Source organism: Magallana gigas, chromosome 8 (genome assembly GCF_963853765.1).
Source record: "Magallana gigas chromosome 8, xbMagGiga1.1, whole genome shotgun sequence".
Taxonomy (NCBI): domain Eukaryota; kingdom Metazoa; phylum Mollusca; class Bivalvia; order Ostreida; family Ostreidae; genus Magallana; species Magallana gigas.
The window spans coordinates 48789425-48808304 of NC_088860.1; the positions used below are offsets into that span (position 1 = coordinate 48789425).

At 33.9% G+C, this 18880-nt stretch overlaps 2 protein-coding genes and 1 long non-coding RNA gene across 3 annotated transcripts in view; all 3 read left to right on the forward strand.

Moving 5' to 3' along the window:
• Nucleotides 1-18880, forward strand: part of LOC105340291 (uncharacterized) — a 754579-nt gene that overhangs the window by 153269 nt on the left and 582430 nt on the right. The gene's annotated exons all lie outside the window — the stretch shown is intronic.
• Nucleotides 1730-4774, forward strand: LOC136270760 (uncharacterized). The gene is made up of 4 exons (XR_010708627.1): nt 1730-3038; nt 3306-3371; nt 3638-3757; nt 4237-4774. It is a non-coding gene; the product is annotated as an uncharacterized lncRNA (long non-coding RNA).
• LOC105328615 (uncharacterized) overlaps nt 6416-18880 on the forward strand; it is a 111277-nt gene continuing 98812 nt past the window's right edge. Inside the window, exon 1 of the mRNA XM_066069394.1 lies at nt 6416-6722. Within this exon, the coding sequence (XP_065925466.1) occupies nt 6642-6722 (81 nt within the window). The 5' untranslated portion in view covers nt 6416-6641. The remainder of the gene's footprint in view (nt 6723-18880) is intronic.

Consider the following 18880-nt stretch of genomic DNA (forward strand, 5'->3'; position numbering starts at 1 on the left):
GCGCAAAGCGAGCTCTACCGGCAAGGCGTGTGTGAATAGAAAATTCGGACTAGTTGCACATTCATTCAACGGATTTTTTTGGCGTCAGTAAATCGGACCAGTAATGCATCGTTTTAATCGTCCCAGTAGTTCCCTGTAATCATGGCAATTTTTATCACTTCACACTCTCACGAGAATCAGCAAGACAAATTTAGACAGTAAAAACAATAACGATGTAAGCGACATACAGTCAATGTTACCTCTAAAGTTCACCTCAGTATACTTTCAATCAAAAATAATCGTGTGACGTCACAAACGTTTACACATTGATCCGATATATTTTTTCGGAGTCAGTAAATTTTGACCCACAATTCATAGTACCAATGGTTTCCAACCTCACGTTCCAACATCACGTTCTCCCGAGAATCGAAGTAAAACCTTTGAAAAGCTTATAAGATGTGTAATTTTAAGAACATCATGCTTTTTAAGTAAATAAAACAGTATACTTCGCATACTTTTATTTCTCAAGGGAATTTTAAAGAGTAAGACGACACTTAACCAACGTCAGCTTTGACGTCACAATAAGCACTGATAAGGGGAAATTACTCTAATTGAAGTTTTGTAAATCTGCTGAAATGACCAAAATCCTCTCAAAATCTTGCAAAGGCTAAGATAAAGAACAGCTGACGAATAAGGACATTTCTTCAGATACAGGAAACAGTTGTAAATTGCACTTATTTGGATGAATGCTCACAAATATTTTATTCACTATAATTACGGTAATTTCCTGAAACGTAACGTTATACGTAGCAGCGCCTTTTTTTAAAAGGGGTGGGTGGGTGGATGGCAGCCTCATCCAAAAAATCTTTGCAAGCAAAAAGAAAAATAAATCATGAAAATTCTAATCCTTCAGCTCTTTAGCAGTTCAATCACTTCCATTTATTACATGCAGGGGGGGGGGGGGGGGGGGACAACACCATGTTCTTTTAACATGATAAGCAAATATTTTTAAGCGTAAACTAAAAATAAAATTAAACATTAATTATTTTTTTTTTAAGTGGAGGGGCAAATCCATGGTAAGTCGATTTTCTATGTATAAATTGACAAAAATGAAAAAAAAAATTAGCATGGGGGGAGCTCTATGATGAGTCAAGTTTTATATGTAAGTTTAAGAAAAAATGTCTACTGCAAAAAAAAAAAGGGGGAAATCAATCAATCAATCATAATCACAATCACTTTAAAAGAGGAGATGCAGTGCAATGAATATTTATATATTAAAATCTTTATTATTTAACAACATTGTATCTGAGATTAAACTATTGTTCTACATATAAATAAATAAATTATAACAAATCTTATAAACTATGAATAATGAAAATTTACTGAAAAATAGGTATGTTTTATTTTTTGGCATTCAAATTTCACGTTGTTAATTTTATTTTATTAATTTATTATAATTCATTGTTTGATCACATGCTGTGCTCGCCCCAACGGTCGCACCGTAAAACATATTATAAAACATTATTATATTATAGGATGACCTTTACTCAGAATGAAAAAAAATTCCACAGATGATAATGAAAAACCATCATGATCTCCCTTACAGAATTGCAGCAGATACTGCAAAGGCAGTATATGCTGCAACAGTGCTGCAATTATACTTAATATCTACTGCAAAAATGAAGTATATTTGCAGTACTTATTAGCATTATGTACTGCGCACCAGTATATGCTGATAATCTACTGTAAATATACTGAAAACGTGCTGCAAAAACTTTCTGTTAGTGACACACAATTACATATGCTGCTTTTGTACTGCCAATAGGCTGCATTTCTACTGCTTTATCTTTATTAAGAGATACTGGTATTAAAGGTATACTGCATTTCTGCTGCCTTATCATTATCATTCACATATGACTGCCATAGGTGTACTGCATTATCTTTATCATTTAGATACAGGCATCAAAGGTGCTGCATTTGTACTGCATTATCTTTATCATTTCGAAACAGGCATCAAATGTACTGCATTTGTACTGCATTAACTTTATCACTTAGATCCTGAAGGTATACCATATTCCGCAAATATTACAACTCATGTGCACTATGATCTGGTGGTTTGTGGGAAATGCAAAATACATGTGTAAAAAACTGTTTGTTCCAACACTGAAAAAATATACTAATAGACATGATCGATGTTTCAATAATAATAAATCTTTATAAATCTTTGAGTTCATATTAACACGTTAGTAAAAACATGGTCAGTCAGTAGCTTATGTACAACCTTCGAGATCGAAAGATGCATTCCGTTAGAATTTGAACTCCGTCGCGAAATGTTATTTATAAGTGAACGGCATCACTGTAGCACACAATTCATCTCAAAGACGTTATCAATCTGTTTCGAGAATATTTCTATGACCACTGTCGCGAATGCAATAGCTTAGAAGCGATTGAAACTCCAGCAGTTACACTCTTATTCGAAGAGTCCGCCATTGTTTATAAGGTGTCAAGTCAATTCGTCGCCAATACAAAATGAATACGATCTTTAAGATGGAAAAAACTTAATTTTTAAATTTAAAGTAAAATTTAAAATGAAGATACTACTTACAAAAATTAGTGCATAGTTTAAGAAACAAAGTACGATATTATATTTATTTGAGTTCCAATTATTTGATAGTTTTCAAAGACCAGGTTCAAAACATGAAGGGGTTAAAATTATACGGACACGACTTGTGTAAGCTGCGTACTAAACAACTCGTACGTTCCTTCAATTCGATTCTGAATATTTATTAATGACATCGTTAGTACATTAAATTCGGTCTAATTAAAAAGAATCAATTCATTATGATCAATTATATAATGTTTTGTATGTTTTATATATGTTCATATCAAACCGAATCGAAAAGTCCCAATTTATCAGAATATATTGTCACCGTGTTGTTTGATTCTATAACGTCATTTCCGCCTATGACTACGCACTTTTAAATGAAGCAGACGGATCTTCAACATGTGTTATGGAACATTGAAAAATCACAATGTTGCAGCAGTTGTAGCGAAGAAAGGTAAAATATTTATGTTGAAATCACCTTGAGTGTATATATGAGATAAATATAGTTACTTTAATGGAACAAATGAACAGTTTTTGTCTAATATTTCAAAATGGCGATTTTGAATTTTTAAGTTAGATTTATGGCAGTAAAATTCTTTTATATTGTATAAAGTTACAAAGTTATATACTATAGCTACAAAGATGGATGGATACATGTGTACAAAAAGAAAAGAAAGTAAACACAATAAGTAAAATCATTCTCTCTTCTTTTTTTCTTTAGAACTAATGACTCTGCATGATCATGAGGAAGATGCACTTGATGCTGATCGATATCGATTGTTTTAAGGTAAGCAAAATAAATGATTTCACATTTGTATTAGATTTAAGCTTTGTTAAAAATCTGAGTTTGCATCAAAAGAGGGTTGAGTCATTAAATCGCCTAAATAATGAGTGCTATTTTAATATGATGTTATATTATTCTAACAAAAGATAATAAAAATTCCATAACATTGAATTTGAGTAATAATTGTAATTTATCCTTAGTATCAAAGGCTTAATTCAAATTGAAATTTTTTTATGCTTCTGTAGCAAAGTATGTAATTGTATCCATAGGGACTTGCCAGTTGAACAAGTGAATGCTAAAGGGCAGAATACCTGGCTCAAAAAGCCCTGCGAGACAGCTGGATGTGAAACATGCAGAATGGATTAAAGAAAATGACATTCTATAATGCAGTAAGTTAATAGATTAATCATTTCAAATTGTATATCAATGCACAATTTTTCTGTAAATTGTACAAGTCAAAGTTAAGTTATAAATTATTTAAAATACAGTTTTTTTCAGGGTTTTTTAAGTTTTGACCTGTTAATTTTAAATATTAAAATTGTGCACCTTATTTTTTTTCTCATAACTTTTATTTTATAGTTATTAAAATTCTATTGGTTTTAAAGAATCTGTGGAATTATAAAAGACTGTTTCTTCTGTCGTATCACTGGATATCAGTAGTGTATGTAAATGTAAATCTAACGCTTTTTATACCTCCTTCAATGCATTTATAAAAGAGTTCCATCTGTCTTTTTCATTTTTTTATCTCTCTGTATAAATACAATTTTTAAATGGCCTGCATTCATTTTAAGAAACACCTTAGACCTAACATTTTTAAAATTAATGATGTTTTAATTTAGATATATTATTTTCATTAATTTGTTTGCAGATTTTTCAGCGCAGAACTGAGAAGTCTTGCGCTACAAAAGGGGACCATCACCAAGTAGTGGCGGTGAAATTGACCAAAGGACCAAAAGCGGGAAAGCTATAACTGTGCAGCACAGCAATGAAAGTTCATAAGGCTTGTGTATATACTGACTATTACACATTATAAATTACTGCTTATACTATAGATAAATTAACTGTAATAACTGTAGTAACTGAAATAACCTGAAAGTTTTGTAACGTTTATACAATTATCATGAGTATTGCGAATATAGATATATTTGCAAATTATTTGTAATTAAGTGTACATGTATCTAGAGTAATTAAACCTGAATATATTGCTTTAGTTGTTATGAATAGTTGTTGTATTCTACAAAGGCTGCCAACCATATTCACGGTATATCACTATATGTCAGTAGTTTTGCTGTCCTACCGGCCAGGGTACATGAAATATCTGAAGCAAGCTGCATCTCTACTGCCAACCAAAGCTTCCATATTTGGATACACAATGCTGCTGTGCAGTACTAATTTAAATATTTGAAACATGCTGCAACTCTACTGCCAACCAAAGCTTCCATATTTGGGTATACAGTACTGCAGTGCAGTACTAATTTAAATATTTGAAACATGCTGCAACTCTACTGCCAACCAAAGCCTCCATATATGGGTGTACAGTACTGCTGTGCAGTAGATATTTGAAACCCACTGCAACAGGTCTACTGCTTAGCAGCGCTATTTAGTACTGCAGGCCAGTAGACTGTAGAGATATTCAAGAATTCTACTGCTGGGCAGCATATACTGCCTGGCAGTATATACTGCCTGGCAGTCTTATTTGCAGTACAATTGCAGTCTTAATTAACATATTTGAAACATACTGCAAGTCTGCTGCTTCATTGTATTTTTCCATTTAAAAGCTCTGCAGTACATTTGCAGCACTACTGTAGCTCTACTGATAGTCTACTGGGATTTTATACTGATAATGTGCTGCATATGTACTGCATTTATGCTGCAATTCTGTAAGGGCTATACTGTGCTATAGACCTTACATGGTAGTGTTATTCTTCACTTTCAGTGACCTACTCAATGTATTAGGTCAATGACCTACTTTTTGAGTTAATGGCAATTGAATATTTTTGGAAAATTAAGAAAAATCCCTAAACATTTTACCATATGATTGAGATTTTCTTAATTGTGAAAATAATACAAATTTCTTAACTCTTTAACAAATGAAATACAGTTTATGGATGGTAGTGACATTAAATAGATACAAAGCATAAAGTTTTCATTAACAATTTTTATAGATATTCAAGTCCGAATTTCCTCTATCCGTTTTCAAGTGCCTAGTATTATGGTAAAAAAACAGTATTTCTGACTATTTCCAAGGTAAACAAAACATGTCATGTATAAAGATGAAGTGATATTTATATATCGCTCTGCGTCAACAAGGTGGTTACATGGGCCTCAGAAAAGATTCCTATAAGGCAAACATTGTGAGAAAGATTTTAAATGACCTTTTATTTTCTTATGTACTATTGACATTTGCCGGACAGACGACCGAGGAAAGGGGGGGGGGGGGGTGTCAGACCTACTGCAACAGCTTGAACATATTGACCAGCAAAATAAAAACAAAGAGTAAACCAAACATTGATTAACTCCGATACTCTTTAACAAAAGACAGTAGACCAAAAGTCTTTTGTCCAAATTTCCTCTGTTTTGCTAAAAGTCAAACTTTGTTTGAGCCTTATTCCATAATATAGTAAAATTATCGAGTTTTATGTCAATAATAATTCATTTCATAAATACTTTTTGTGTTTAGAACAAATTTTACTCATGACATTGAACTTTTTAACAATCCGGATTTAAGAACTCAAACCCTGAGTAATCAACATCCTTAGAGAAGAAAATTTGAATGTGCTTAAGCCAAATCATGAACATGCTCACACTGAGTGACATTACACTGAATTGGGTCACATATCCTACTCTATCCCAAACATTTTAAGAACAAAAGTAGTTCCTTTCCAACTCTTTTCTAACTACAGTTACTGCATCAAGTTGAACAAATTGGATTAATTTTATGCTAATGCATAGATAGAATAAAAGTTTGAAATATATTATATGTAATTAAGTTATTTTTTTTGCTTTTGCTTTAAACATGTTAAATGCGCAATTCAAGGGCCGGTGTGAAGAGGTTCCACACCGGGAGTGGTTTTTCACGTTAGAAGTGAATGTTCTGTATTTTAGGTGTTTCGTGGATCATTAAAAACAGTCGAGACTAAACTGTACGGAGAAATAATAATTCAGTAATTCAGTGCTGTTTGCTGATATTCAGATGGCCTTACTGGTTTCAGAGGAGAAAGCACTCTAACATTGCATTTTTTGAGAAATTGCGTACGTGGTAAAAGGCATACCATGGCGTTATTCGGACACTTACAACTGTTTTCTGTTTTACTAGGAACATTCCTGTCCTTCTGTCTCCCTCTATATGAGTGTGTAAGTATAAACATTTTCTTTACGTAAAGTGTTCAGAAAACTCAACAAAGATTAATGATAAAGCTGCTAGTAAGTTTGACTTCATACTTTTATATAATTATTTAATTTCATACAAATTGAAGCTTTTCATTGGATTAGCCAGTCACATGACAGTATAAAGAATGTTGCCTATGGGGCAACTCCCCCTTGACAACAATGAGCCGGAACTATTTTTATCATGACTTCCCGGCTCCACCATCACCAAACAATTTAAAATCAACTCATTCCTCAACTCAAATCCTTTAAAAAAAAGTGCATAAATTTGAGGTCAATTCTCAGACTTAAGGCCCAGAATTGACTTGAGAAAACTAGGTGACAGAGGGGCCTGCAATTTAAATTAGAGATCATATTATACAGTTGTTTACTTGGGTCGAGGGCAACAGTTGCATTTACCATCTATTTGATTAAGCAACTTATTTTGGAGGAAAACAATCATTGAGTGTAAAGACTTGAACAATTTCCTTTGTTAAGTAAAAATAAGTAAAGCTGCCAAAATTTATCATATAAAAGTAGTGTAATAGGAAAGGAGGAATGAGCATATATCACATTGAAAACATATGGCTGGACCGTGAATTGAAACAGGAACCCCTGTAACTCTAGTCAGGAGTTCTACCACTGAGCTACCGGGGGGCCAGGCCAATATACACTGTTCATATAGCCCCAACTACTACTAACACAAGAAAAAACTAGCAGGAAATCATATATTCTTTTTCAATATCAAAAACAATGTTTTCGTGCTTTATATCACAAATCATGCAGTGTTGCAATAAATGACATAGTCAAGTTTACAAGCTGTTATGGCCAATTCTACAACTGTACAATTATTGCCGAGATCAAAGATATGCCGCGGACATTATTCTCCAATATACTACGAATATACTACGAATCAGTAAATTATCAGATCAGAAATACCTATTTGTCTCTTACTGACCATGAAAGTACAACTTCAAACCGTAAAAAGTTTTAAAACTGTGTCAATTTAAATTTAAATATTTAATGAAGTGCTCAAATAGAAAATATCAAGTCATCATCACTTATATCCAGATTGGGACTTGAACCCAATTTCCCCACACAAAATGCATGGTTGCTTTAACATTAAGCTATCTGGATTTACATAAATAAACATGATAAATGATTTGATATGTTCGAACAAAATTTTCAAATTTGATAACAGAAAGGAGTGTTGAGGCTCTTGAAAAGAGATCTCAATCTATGACCAATTTAACAACAAGCGTCCAAATATCATAACAATACATTCAAAAGCATTAGGTCAGTGACAAACCATCAAATTCATGATATTGGACGACAACTTAATACTGTACGTGATCACTGACCAGGAGTTTAGAGAAAGTTAGTTACAAAGTTTTAGATGGAAAACCAAAAAAAACCTACCGTACTAGATGGCCTCTCATGACCAACCAAACGCAAAGAAATTATTCCTATACAGAATCGAGACCAAATTTCTGCCTACATTTTCAGAGAACCAAAATCAATCTCTTTATGTTTCCGAATCTGATAACTCTTTGCAATTCAGTTTATCAGCAGGGGTTTAGAATTCCACAAACAACTAATAAAAAACTGATTCATTAGAACTTCATGTTGATGAAAATAAACAGGAGTATGTTGTTTTGTCCCATAAAACAAACCCGGCAAAATTGGCAAGGAGGAATTGATGCTAATGAAAAGTAGAAAAAAATGTATAAGGTACCTTCTGCTGGGGCAAAATGTCCTGAGTCGCCTCTTTGAAACGAATTCTAGACATTTCGTGATCAAGATGTTTCGGGACCCGGACGTTTCGGGACCTGGCAAGATGTTTAGGGACTAAGACTTTTCGGGTCCTGGATCTTTTGGGACTTAGAATAAGATTTTTTGGGATTTGTATAAAATTAATGCTAAATTCATTTAAATCCATGTTCAATGTAATGTTTTTTTGTTTGTAAATAATTCTAATATATAAAACTTAAAAAAAAAAAGGAAATGGTTAATTGTACCTTGCATACGTTTTTAAAGAGTGATTGATAAAACACATGTTTATTTCAACCTTGCATGTTCATTTTAATTTTTTGACAAGGAGAATACAAATAATGCAGCATGACAATTAAAAGCCCTGATTTAAAAAGAAAATTTATTCTTATTGTGCATTTACATGTATGCAGGCCTAAAGGTCAGTTAGCGTAAGCGAATTTTCGACGATGACCTTTGTAGAACCCAATGGAACCCCAAGGATATAGCCTAATAATTCAAATTAAAAATTCTTTACACCACTGGGGACTCATTGGTATCCCAGACACGCCTCTAAAAACCTCTATAACCCTAGGGAACCCCACAGAAATCCCAAAGAACTCCAAAAGATACCCTAATCATACAGATTTATAACTCTTGATACACCATACAACCCCAAGGATACCCTAATATGTAATACTTTATAACACATTTGGTCTAGCCGAAAATTTTTTGTCTATAAAGGACTATGTGCGGTGTGGTCAAATATCTGCCCCCGATTTTAACCAATTTTTAAATAGCATCGTATAAAAATAAAATCTTCACAAATCATTGTATAGAGGATGCCTATAATTTTAATAATGATTTTTGTCATCATTGCTCATTCGTTGTGTATCTATGACGTCACCTAAATGACCCAATTCCCTCAAATTTGCAAACAAATGAAAATATTCTCATTTTTGCTCTATATTTTGTGTTCGGAAGTATAGAGCGCAGGTCTGCTCAAGTGCGATTTTAACATACGTTTTTATTCAGATAGTTATACACATTATACTAAATCAAAGGCCGGAACGGCCACAAAGGCGTCGAGCTGACATTTTCTTTTATATAGAATGATATCAATAATTTGAATTTCTGTACTAATATATATAGTCGTTTATCAAATAATATTAGAATAAAAAAGGAAATAAATTACGTTTTGTGCTGTTTCAAAAACAATAATCAGTATATTTCGTTATAAAATAGGTAGTGATGAGTTTATAATACAATAACTCATCATGGTTACAAAAATCGAAGAAATTTCAAAGTTCAAACAAAATTATTATTTTCTTTCTGCTTTCAAAAGACTTTGCACATTTCACAGGCTCATAATTTGAATACATTAACAGTGTGTCCCTAATTATAATAATAAAACATACTTTTATTTATTTCAATTCCCGTTTGAAACAAGATTACCTATGCTATGGTTGTTTACAAACAAATCCACAACACGTGCTATCTAAAATGCTCGATCAAACCAACTGCATTATCTTGTTTATTAATTGCTACAAAATCTCTAGATAAGTTTATCGCTTACAATTATTTTGGAGACCATGCCCGATAACAAATACATTTACATATCAAATTTTATTTCTATCGGGCACAGTCTCCAATCAAAATGTAGGCGATAAACTTAAATAATATTTTAGTGAATGTTTACATTGCCCCTTATTGTATTCATCCGCCATTTCTTGATTAAGCAAATTTATACTAATGCAATGAGTTGTCAATAACCAGGGAGGCAAAGTTGGTTTTTTTGTACACAATTTAGTTGAATAAAAGGAATACAAATCTTGTAATACGTTTAATACTTCAAGGAACTTATTTTTTTCTGCGCATTAAAAAGGCGGTGCAGTGCATGAATTTTTGGACGATTGCCAATCCAGACGATCGCTAGAAGGCTGCCGAGCATTAGCTCGACGCCTTAAAAATGGTACTTGAGCAAGCCTGCGCTCGATGTTTCCCAGTCGAAAAACCATCGGAAAACACCCATATTTTGCTACAAAACACCAATTTATCAAAATAATGCAATCTTCATGACGTCATTTCTACATTATGACGTCACTGTGGTGATAACCTTTTACACCTTTATTTCCAATATGATTTTAACTATCCTTCACCTTATTTTTAAAGCTCTCTCTAAAACTTTGATTTTGGGGGCAAAAAATGCATAAAACCGCACTTAGTCCTTTGTTTCGGAATGATATTGCATCACATTCTAAAATATAATGAAATTCATCGGCTATACGTTTTTTGTAACAGAGAGGACAAAATCTTCCATTTAACGGGATACCTTCCCATCTTCCCACTTCAACTGGTAGATGGTGATTTGAAACACGAAAGAACTATATATGATATGAGTTAAATTTGGCCCCCCATTATTCGCAATTTTTTAAAGTGTTTCAGGTACAATAAAATGTTATGTTATATTTTAGAAGAGTTGATGTAGAATTTATTTTTCACCTATTTATTTGATTTTTATGCTCTCACTGGCAGAAAATGACGTCAGAAGTGACGCTTTTTCTATATTTCAATCAAAATCAGTCAAAAATTGACATTTTTCTTATCTTTTTATGAATGGGAAATATAGAGGGCATGCTTGAACAGGGAAAAAAATTTTGTCACTTATTAGCCTTGGCTAGATACATCTCTGATTAAAATATTTTGTTTGTTCAAGCATGCTCTCTATTTTTTCTGAAAGAAAAACTGCTTGAAAACAAGCTGTTTTATGCTAAAAATCCAAAAATGGCAGGAAAAGGTTGTCTTTACGATGTCATATTTCTAAATTCTGGGCAGTTGAATTAAAATGAACATTATGTAAAAACATCACATATATATCTGAACAAAGAAAAATGATGATGTTCATTTTAGGGGGCCATTTTAGGCCCATATCATATATATAGTCCTTTTACAAGAATTTGTCTGAATTTCAGGGGTAAAATATTGAAATAGTTCCATCAGTCTGAAAATGTAGTCCTAAATGTACATGTCGTTGAGCATTTAATTCTTTTATATCATAACCACAAGCTATAGCCAAATTGTATGATGTACGTGATAATTCCTCTGCATTTCTTATAAAATTAACTTTTATAGTTTTTTTCATTATTAAAATCAACAGCACAAAACTTGAACCATATAATGTTTATTTTTTCAAGGTAGGGGTAGTAATGTCATAGTTTTCCTTCTCCTCAAAAGAATGAATATTGAGTAATTTTACATGAAATAAAAATTAGCTTGTACGATCAATTATAGAACAAACCCTTTTTAATTATCAAAATTTACTTCTATTACAATTTAAGTATCTAATTAATTTTGTTAACTTTATTTTAAACATAATCTTAAAAAACTGCCTGTTATTTTTTTTTTTTATTAAAAATTTGCTTAAGGTCAATAATTGAACAGACTATAATTTACCTGTAATTAATTTCCTTTGTTCTTTGAAACCCTCCCCCCCCCCCCGAGCACCATTCCCACTTAGCTCAAATCAGTCACCCATAAAAATTTCAGAATTATAGCAAAGTGGGAAGACACCCAAAATTCACAAGGGTTGTCTACCAATAAACAAGGAGATGTAGGTGTAGGTAAATGTATTGCAACAGTGATGGTGAAGCCATTGTGTATACATGTAAAGGGTTATGTTGGCCCTTTAATCCCTGTCCAAGAGCTACCACCAATATACAACGGGTGTCTACCTGCAATTAACAGGTATTTTGGTGCCTCTCAGGTGAACATTCTGCACGCCTAATGGGTCAATCCATTGTGTTGTACCCATGAAGGGGAGATAGCCCCACTCCACACTTCCATGATCACTTCTTGTCTTTTCTCAAAAGTACTCCAATAAGGGTAACACCCCCTATGTCAATAGTAAAACAAGTTTTGGTCTTTGTAACTGAACAATATCTTTCCCCACTTCATTTGAAAATTCCACCGAAGAGACATTGTCATATTAAGTTGTTATATGAATGGTTCACCGGAAGAATTGCAGACTTCCTTGTGGTGACATAAAATTTAGTGCCCTATTTTATGAATTTGATATAATTTGTTACTGATTCAATATTGGCTGATCATCAGTTTGTAAGAGACAATAAATTCTGCTGATTAACGGTACTCGATTATGATTTTCAACCAATTTGACAACACTAATTGTTAAATTCATCCAAAGTGAACAGATATTTTAAGTCAGGAGAAACATTATTTTTATCATACCAGTATGTATTGGGGTATCACAAGTGTTTCTTGGGTTGCCCAGATGTTTTTATGATATTCCATTGAGTAATTGGGCATAAATTAGTAATATGTTTTACAGTACAACCATTGGGGTGGTTATTAAATTCTATCAATTGGGTACCTTGCAATTGGGGTAAAGTCCTACAGGTATCCTTGGGGTACCAAATAGTTGACCTTTGGACTCCAATGAGTATCCTGGGGTATCAATAGTTATCAATTTTTATAATTGGGGTATCCTTGGGGTATCAGGAGTGACCCTTTGATTTTTAATGAGACCGGCCTTGGTCATCAAATTTACTTTCCATCATTGAGGTATCTATGGGGTTCTCAAGGGTATCCTTGGGGTTCTCATTGGTATACTTGGGATTTATTTGGGTTCTTTGAGGTACCAAAGGGTGACCCTTGGATTCCAATGAGACCCCTCAGGGGCTGGGGTATTAATGGTTATTAATTTCTATCATTGGGGTATCCTTTGGTTCCTTGTGGTGAATCTTGATTTCAACTAGAACTGTCCTAATGGGACTTATACCCCAGCAAGGCTAATTTCAAACGGGACAATTAATTGAATTGAATAATAAATGTTTGGAACACATACAAATAAATAAAATTCTAGAATTGTAAAAAAAAAATAGTTAAAGAGAAATCAAAATTGTTACAGTATCATTTACTTTCCATCATTGAGGTATCTATGGAGTTCTCAAGGATATCCTTGGGGTTCTCATTGGTATACTTGGGATTCATTTGGGTTCTTTGGGGTACTTATCACTTTAAATACATATGTATAACAGTAATATATTTACAAATTAATGTATGTGATGATATTTTTTTTAGTTAATTGTTTTAATGAAAAACCAACAAAATGACAATAATCCCACCCTTTGCAGTAAATGGAAATACCGGTAGCCAAGCTATGCTCTTCTATATACAATTGATAAAATTTTGAATATCTTTCTAATAAGAGTCTTAACAGATGCAGTAAGTTGTTTCAAATTTTCCTCACTTTCTGCTATGGTACAATGGAACTCCATATCAGAAAATTGATCCCATAGGACTTTATATATGATTTTCTTTGACAGGCTTGTTAAATTTAATAAACTCCCAAAACATTACCATAATTACCATACTATGTAAAAATATGTAAGAAAGAAAATTTAATATTACAAACAATTTTAAAATTGCGGAAACACTACAATCATATCAGTAATTTTAAATTTAATTTAAATTAAATTCCCTATAGGGTCACTTCATCAATTTTCTTGACTAATAAATTTAAACAACTTCTAAAAATAGTTCACTTCTTTATTTCAATAATGATATTATTTATTTCCTTTTAAATAAGCCCCAAAGCCACTGCCCATTTTACAGATTATCAATTTTCCATACACACATCTTCCATCTAAACCATGGCTCAGATAATGGCCCCCTTGGGACAAATGAATTCAGCCAGCTCCTAAGAATTTATCATTGACAAACAAAAATTCTGCATTGTCAGTTGACAGAATACTTATAAAAGATAAATTTAGTTAACCCATAAAGACAAAAAACCTCCATTTGAATGTATTTATATAAATATATTTTACGGTGTTTTAATGCTATAAATTAATTAATAAAATATGTAAGGATTACCTCCCTTACTTTTCAACATCAGTGAACAATATATAGAATAAGGAAAATGAAAACTGTCATAAAATCATTAAATCTTGTCTGATCCTAAAAAAAATTACAGGTGCACATCTTTAGATGGTGATCAACATATGCACAAATTTTCAGACTGTTCCATGAAGTAGTAAAAAATTCTATAGGGGGGACAAAGTTGCATCTACAGAGAGACGGACAGACGGACGGACAGGGTGAAACCAATATACCCCCCTAAACTTCATTTGTGGGGATATAGGGGTATAATGAGACTCCTGGGGTATCACTAGTTACTAATTTCTATTATTGGGGTTACTTGGGGTTCTTATGAGTATACTTGGGGTTCCTTGGGGTACTACGAGGTGACCCTTGGATTCAAATGAGACCCCTTGGGTATAAATAGTTATTAATTTCTATCACTGGGGTACCTTGGGGTGAGCCTTTGATTCGAATGAGACCCCTGGGGTATCACTGGTTAATAACTTTATCATTTGGGTTCCATGGGGTTCTTACGGTTATCCTTGGGGTTCCTTGGTGTACCCTTGGGGTACTAAGAGGTGACCCTTGAAGTCCAATCAGACCCCTTGGGTATTAAAATTTATTAATTTTTGTCATTGGGGTTCCTTGGGGTATCCTTGGGGTTCCTTGGGGTTAAAAGACGCACCCCTCCTATAAAAATACAGGTAAATCTCATTTAAAGTAGATCCAGTGTGCTGTGACGTCACACTTTTTTGTAAAACAAATTGTGCAAGATAGTTTTATTTAGGAGTCCGGTCAAGTCGTACACAGACCAACTCGTATACAGGTCAACTCGTATACAAAAATTTCCGTATAAACAACCAAAAATCAGCTCGTATACAGAAATTCCCGGTGTGTTTAACCGAAAGTCAACTCGTATACAAAAATTTCATATGCCTATATAATTTATGTCAAATATTAATTATGATAATAAATATAACAAATGCTGCACACCAGTCATGAGTCAAATATTCTTACAACAGATGATGTATTTAAGAAAATATTATATAATACGTTACAGCAAATGACTTTCAGTGTCTAGAACGGTGATTAGTATAGGCTAACGTTAATGACTCAAAAATACCTTGTATACGAGCTGACTTTTGGTTTTTTATGCGGAAATGTTTGTATACGAGTTGACCTGTATACGAATTAGTCTGTGTACGACTTGACTGTAAATCTTTATTTATTTTATGTGAATATAATCACATGGATGTAATTAGAATTATTGGTAGGTTAAAGATATTTTCGCACTTAATTTTATACTAAATTTCCAAATATTTATAAATATATTTTATCTATGCAAAGGGGAAATAACTCTTTTTTTTACTTTTCTCTCAGTTGTATGTCTAAATGCTATAGTTTTTCTTCTTCCAGCGATTAATTTTAAAATATTTTTGTAATTTTAGTTTTCTGATAAAGTTGACATTAAAATTAAACAAGAAAAACAAATTTCTGCCTACAAGATTTTACTTTTAACAGAAAAAAATACATTTTTCTAATGGTAAAATATGCTTTAGTTTATGTTTATCTGGCATCTCAAAAAGTGTGATGACATGTATATTTTTTCTAACAATTGATGACATTTAAGTCTATTAAGTCGAAATCAGTTCGGTTTTTCAACTTTCCTCAGAGAATTTTACGAGTATGGAGCTACCTTAATTGACAGACAGGCTATAATTGTTATCACAACACAATTAATACCCCTTGTTCTGTGTTCTGAAAATGGTTGCAAAGGTTTCATCAAAAACAACGAAGACGGTATCCTGGCGGTAGGCCTACATATACAAATGCAAACACCGCTCAGTGTTTTTCGTAACTTATTTTAATAGTTATATAGGTTTTAATTAATTTCAGAAGAATAATAACACTAGAAAAATATCTTAATACAGTGAGATGTTTCGCTCCGATAGAAGTGCGAATCATCTCAGCGCGAAACAGAATAGGTGCGAATCATCCCGGATTCAAATTACGATAGGCCTAATTCCCAGTGCCCGTGGTTCGACACATTATGCACACGAGTGGTCATAAAAATGAATCATCTGCGAGAAGTAACAGTAGATATTGTTCTACTTACCAAAGGCTTCAACAGCTGTTCAATGAGTAAAGCTCCTCAAAACGAAACAAGCGACCCCATTTTGGCAAACCACGCCGTTTGTAAACCTCCAACTGTCCAATGGCAATGTATGTGAAGTCTTGTAGCTACAGCTCCAATGAAATCTGCAGAGATCTAAATTGCTTTTCCTTCTCCTCTGGTTTCATAGCGATTTCTGCATGTCACCATTGTGTGTTTAATTCCACTGCTAAGTAGATTAATCCAACACATCTCGTCCAGTGATCGTTTACTTCCCAAACATTACATCACAGGGGCTCGTCACGAAGTTTTTTCAACCTTTTATATATACCACCTCTATACTATAAAATACACAAGGGAGGAATCAAAACTCGAAAAAATCGCGCGACATCTGATCGAAGAAAGTGTCACCGGAGAGTAAACTGGAAGAAAATGCGTGAAAACTTCTAAAATTGTTGCCGATGTTTAAAATTTGCAGGTATTCCTAAAAACGATGGTCCTTTCCCGGTCTAATGATACCTAGAGTGCAGGGTTTAACGTCCGAGAAGAATTAATACGAGGCGACCGAAATCGGGAGGTAGCGATTTTTTCGAGTTTTGATTCCTCCCTTGTGTATTTTATAGTATAGAGGTGGTATATATAAAAGGTTGAAAAAACTTCGTGACGAGCCCCTGTGATTACATCCCAAACAAACATGCCGTCTTTCTCCGCCTCGAAATTTAGGTCCGTTAGGTAACCGGACGTTTCGCTCCTATTGAAGATTCGCACCAAGACCATTCGCTCCTAATCCTAAGGGTTATTGTCGTATCGCCCCAGAGCCAAAGCGCCCCATGCATGGGCGCTCCAAATTTTTTTTTGGAGCGCCCCAATTACGTTTCACGAGCGCCCCAAATGTATTCACGAGCACCCCAAAGTAAAATCATCATTACACCTAAGGAAAATGTAGTGAAACTATAGTAGCATTATTGTAGGCTTATAGCTTTGTTATGTTAATGTCAATAATACGGTATTCGGAGCGAAACCACTCAGCGCGAACAAGTGATCGGACCGAAACCACCCGGATTCGGTCCGATCGCTTGTTCGCGCTGAGTGGCTTCGCTCCGAATACATGTTCGCCCCGAGTGGATTCGCCCGGATTGTATTAATTTAAACACAACAATACGCACGGCTTGTTGCTTTTATTTTTAATTACGTAATTTAAATTATCTCTATCTATACATAAGTGGTTAATTAAATGTTTTAGAAAGTAATTTAGTTTTATTAGACAATAATTTTATACACATGCACGAACAACCCATGAGCAGTTTAATTAATCGGCAAGTAATCCACCGTCAATGAAACCGTTAAATAAATAGCTTTGATTGCGATCTTATTTGGAGAACTAAAAGAAAATTAAAGCTCTGCAAGGCAAAATTACATAATTAATTAAGAAAACATTGCAAGTTATATGACATTATACATAATTAAGTGAAATCACGGAAAATTGGCAAAAAATGATATCACTCCCAACATGACAAATGTTCATAAAGGCATTAAGAAAGCAATGTAAGTAATGTAAAAATTTTACATAACTAAGTGAATTCACGGATACATAATGGCTCACGGAAAATTGGCTAAAAATGCATTCACTACAGAAATGTTTATAAAAGGCATAATAACACTGCATGGCGTCGGAAGCAAATTGAAAGTGTGTGTGTGTGTGGGGGGGGGGGGGGGCGCTAGACTAATCCTGAGAAATATTGAGAAAAAAGTAATTCCCAAAATCATGGAAATCCTAATCCGGGGGAGGGGGGGGGGGGGGGGGGGGGGGGGGGGGGGCAAGTATACCTATACTTCCAAAAGAAAAAAATTACTTACCCAAATTTTCCCCCCAAATTCATGAAATTCCTAATCCGTTGGGGGAGGGGGGGGGGGGGCTAGTATGCTTCTGAATCCAACTTCTCAATCTTTCAAGGTAAATTTAGGAACAATAATCTTACCTGCGAGAAAAAGTGTGGGGGGGGGGGCTGAACCCTCTATCATGCTTTGTTTCTAATTGTTAGGTATAACTTTGCAAAAAAAAAGTGGGCCCCCCCCCCCCCCCAGCCTCCCGGTTCCGACGCCTATGATTAAGACAGCTCGATTAGGTGTAATCACGATAATTTTAAATTATTCCATAAAACACAATGTTAGCAATTTTTGGGGGTTTGCTTAGATCGATAAATACAGGTAATCCTTGATCGTTAATAATATTTATATAATATATTGAAAAGGGGCGAAACCACTCAGCGCGAACAAGTGGTCGGAGCGAAACCACCCGTTCCCAGACAGATAGCGCTCATATATGAGATCTAATTTTTCAGTGGGTTTTTAAATTTGCTAAAATTGGTTTGCATGCAGGGGACACATGGTCCCGACTCTTGAG